At 42.8% G+C, this 3045-nt stretch overlaps 1 protein-coding gene across 1 annotated transcript in view; it reads left to right on the forward strand.

Annotated features, from left to right (window-relative positions):
• LOC101850695 overlaps positions 1–3045 on the forward strand; it is a gene marked incomplete in the record, with an annotated part of 28470 nt that overhangs the window by 14445 nt on the left and 10980 nt on the right. Inside the window, 1 exon segment of the mRNA XM_035973583.1 lies at positions 1366–1617. Coding sequence (XP_035829476.1) covers positions 1366–1617 — 252 coding nt within the window.

Raw genomic sequence — 3045 nt, forward strand, 5'->3', positions numbered from 1 at the left:
GCGCTAATCTCAGGCCATTGTTCCTGACACTTCTGCCGGTGATTTTCTTTTTTATAAAGCAAACTTTACGATCGTTGCGCTTTATCATGTTGATTTTTTTTTAGTTTTCCATGTAGGAAAGGTAAACGACGTAATATTTCAAGGTTCAATTGCTCAGAAAAAAATATGAGCCACGACGTGGTGGAATCAGGCTCTCGTCAATTTTGGGCATATTGGCTTATTGGTATCATCTTAAAGCCTGTTCCTTTTGGTGAAAAAATACATACCCTTCTATCTTGAAAAGAACTCGAGATATTTGTCATTGAAGGTCAGAGTTGCCTGGTTTCAGAGGTAAAATTAGTAAGAAAATGGCAACCAAAGTTTGGTGACTTTCCCAGTCTGAGAGTCAGTGTGTTTCAGTAAAATCCACACTAAAAAGTATTTTTTAATGAACCTAAAAGGTGTTGAGCCAAAGAAATGTAAATTTGAAAAAAATTGTCCATCGGCCAAAACATGCCGAATTCTTTCATTTCATTATTTTGACGAGCGCCTGATTTCACCACGATGCCTCACATTACGTATTCGTATTATGTTCTGGTCTGTCTCTTCGCTGTCATCTCTAGCCGTGTGTGTTTTTTTTTGCTTTTTTAATTTATTTGTTTGCTTGTTTTGTTGTGAGTGTGTGTGTGTGTGTTTGTGTGTGTGTGTGTGTGTGTGTGTGTCGGTGTGTGTGTGTGTGTGTGTGTGTGTGTGTGTGTGTGTGTGTGTGTGTGTGTCGATGTGTGTGTGTTTGTGTGTGTGAGAACATTATCAAACGCGAAACTGTACCACTCCCACAACCTCCACAGGTTGGTTCATGATGAATAAAGTCTTGGTCTGGTCTGTCTGTTGGCCATCTAAGGGTACAGCTGTCATCTCTAATCAGAGGGTGTGATTATTTGTTTGTGTGTCTATCTGCCTGTCTGTGTGTCTTCCTGTATACATGATCAAACACAAAACCCTCACCACCTACTCTTTTCCCCTCCCAGAACCTCCGCAGCTATCTTCACAATGAAGAAAGCCTGGTATGGTCTGTCTCTCCGCCATCTACGCCCTCCCCCCTCACCCCTGTCATCTCTAGCCTGAATGTGTTTGTCTGTCTGCCTGCCTGTCTGTCTTTCAGTATACATTATCAAAAGCAAAATCCTCATCATCAACTCTTTCCACTTCCCAAAACCTCTGCAGCTCGCTCCACAATGAAGAAAGCCTGGGTATGGTCTGCCTCTCGGCCATTTACGGCACAGCTGTCATCTCCAGCATGTGTTTGTGTGTCTGTTTGTCTGTATGTGTGTCTGTCTACATTATCAAACATAAAACCCTCACCACTCCCCCCTTTCCCCCTCCCAGAACCTCCACAGCTCGCTTCACGATGAAGAAAGCCTGGGTATGCTCTGTCTCTCCGCCATCTACGGTACAGCTGTCATCTCTAGTGTGCTGGCGCCCACCCTGATCGGCATAGTGGGCGCTAAGGCCGTCCTCGTGGCCTCGTTCTCAGCGCACTGCATCTACATCCTGGCCAACTTCTACCCGTCCTTCTACACCATGATCCCCACGGCCGTGCTGTTGGGAACATTTCATGGGCCGGCCTGGACATCACAGGTAAACTGGGAGGAAGGGAGGGGAGTTGAACCTGTGTGTGTGGGTGGGGAGCGGGGGAGGGGGTTAAACTTGTGTGGGGTGTGTGGGAAGAGGTAAATAATTGGTGTAAATTTGTGTGGGAGGTGTGGGCAAACTGGTGGTAAACTGGAGTGAAAATTGTGGGCAAACTGTAGTAACTTGTTGTAGGGTTTGAAGGTAAATTGTTGTGACTTGCAAGAAAACTGGGGGAAACTCGTGGTAGAAATTGGATGTAAACTGGAGTAAATTGTTGCGGCGGTTGCACGTAAAGTGTGGTAACTTTCGAATGAGCAGATAAATTGTTGTAGGGGTTGTAAGTATACTGGAATGAATTGTAGTGGAAGTTGTGATATGTAAAATTGGGTAAATTCTTGTAAATGATGCCCGTAAATTGTGGTGGATTGTTGTAGTAGTTGGATACACACCGAGGTAAATTTGCGAGGGAGGTGTTGGTAAACTGGGGTAAATTATTGTGGAAGTTGTAGGCTAACTGAGCTAGGTAAATAATTGTAGAGGATGTAAGTAAAGTTGGGATAAAATCTTGTTTAAATTGTTGGTGAATGGAGGCAAATTGTTTTGAAGAAGGCTGGTAAAGTGAGACAAATTTGTTGAGAATTCTTGTAAGTAAAATAGGATATAATGATGTAGAAGTTGCAGGTAAACTGGGGGGAAACTTTTGTGAATGTGCAGGTAAAGTAGGGTAAATTTGTGTGCATTTCTCAAGGAAAGTGATACAATGGGTGAGAGTTTGTTTCTTAGGCTATCCTTGCCTCTTCCCTTCCTTCCAGAGTCGCTATATTACCTGTATTACCTGTCCTGGGCAACAACATCATTGCACCCTGGACCGTTCCATAAGTGCTAAAAGAGTCGTTATACGTATCAATTTTCGCCGTCTCTTTCTCAGATCAACATAATGTGAGGCTGTCGTCAAAATAATGAAATCAAAGAAAAGAGCAGTTTTCTCCTTGCATAGCAATTTTTATCAAATTTTTGTTTTTTGGCTCAACACCTTTTATGTCCATTTACGACACATTCCTTTGAGGATTTCACCGAAAACGTTGATTAAAGGCACAAAAATATAAATTGACAGTTTTTATGGACTCTCTAGCTTTGGAATATACCAAGCTTTGGCGGCCATTTTCTCGCTAATTTTACCTCTTAAATCAGGTGACCCCCACCTCCTTCAATCCAAAAATCTCCACTTCTATTGAAGATGGATGGGTCATGTTTTCACTGAAAGCAAGACAAATGAACAAGCTTTAAGATGATACCAATAACTCAATATACCCAAAATTTGACGAGAGCCTGATTCCACCACGCTGCCTCACATATTAAGACGTAAACTTCAATTCACCTCCTTCCTTCCTTCCTTCCTTCCTTCCTTCCTTCCTTCCTTCCTTCCTTCCTTCC

This window comes from Aplysia californica, unplaced genomic scaffold (genome assembly GCF_000002075.1).
Source record: "Aplysia californica isolate F4 #8 unplaced genomic scaffold, AplCal3.0 scaffold01448, whole genome shotgun sequence".
Taxonomy (NCBI): Eukaryota; Metazoa; Mollusca; class Gastropoda; order Aplysiida; family Aplysiidae; genus Aplysia; species Aplysia californica.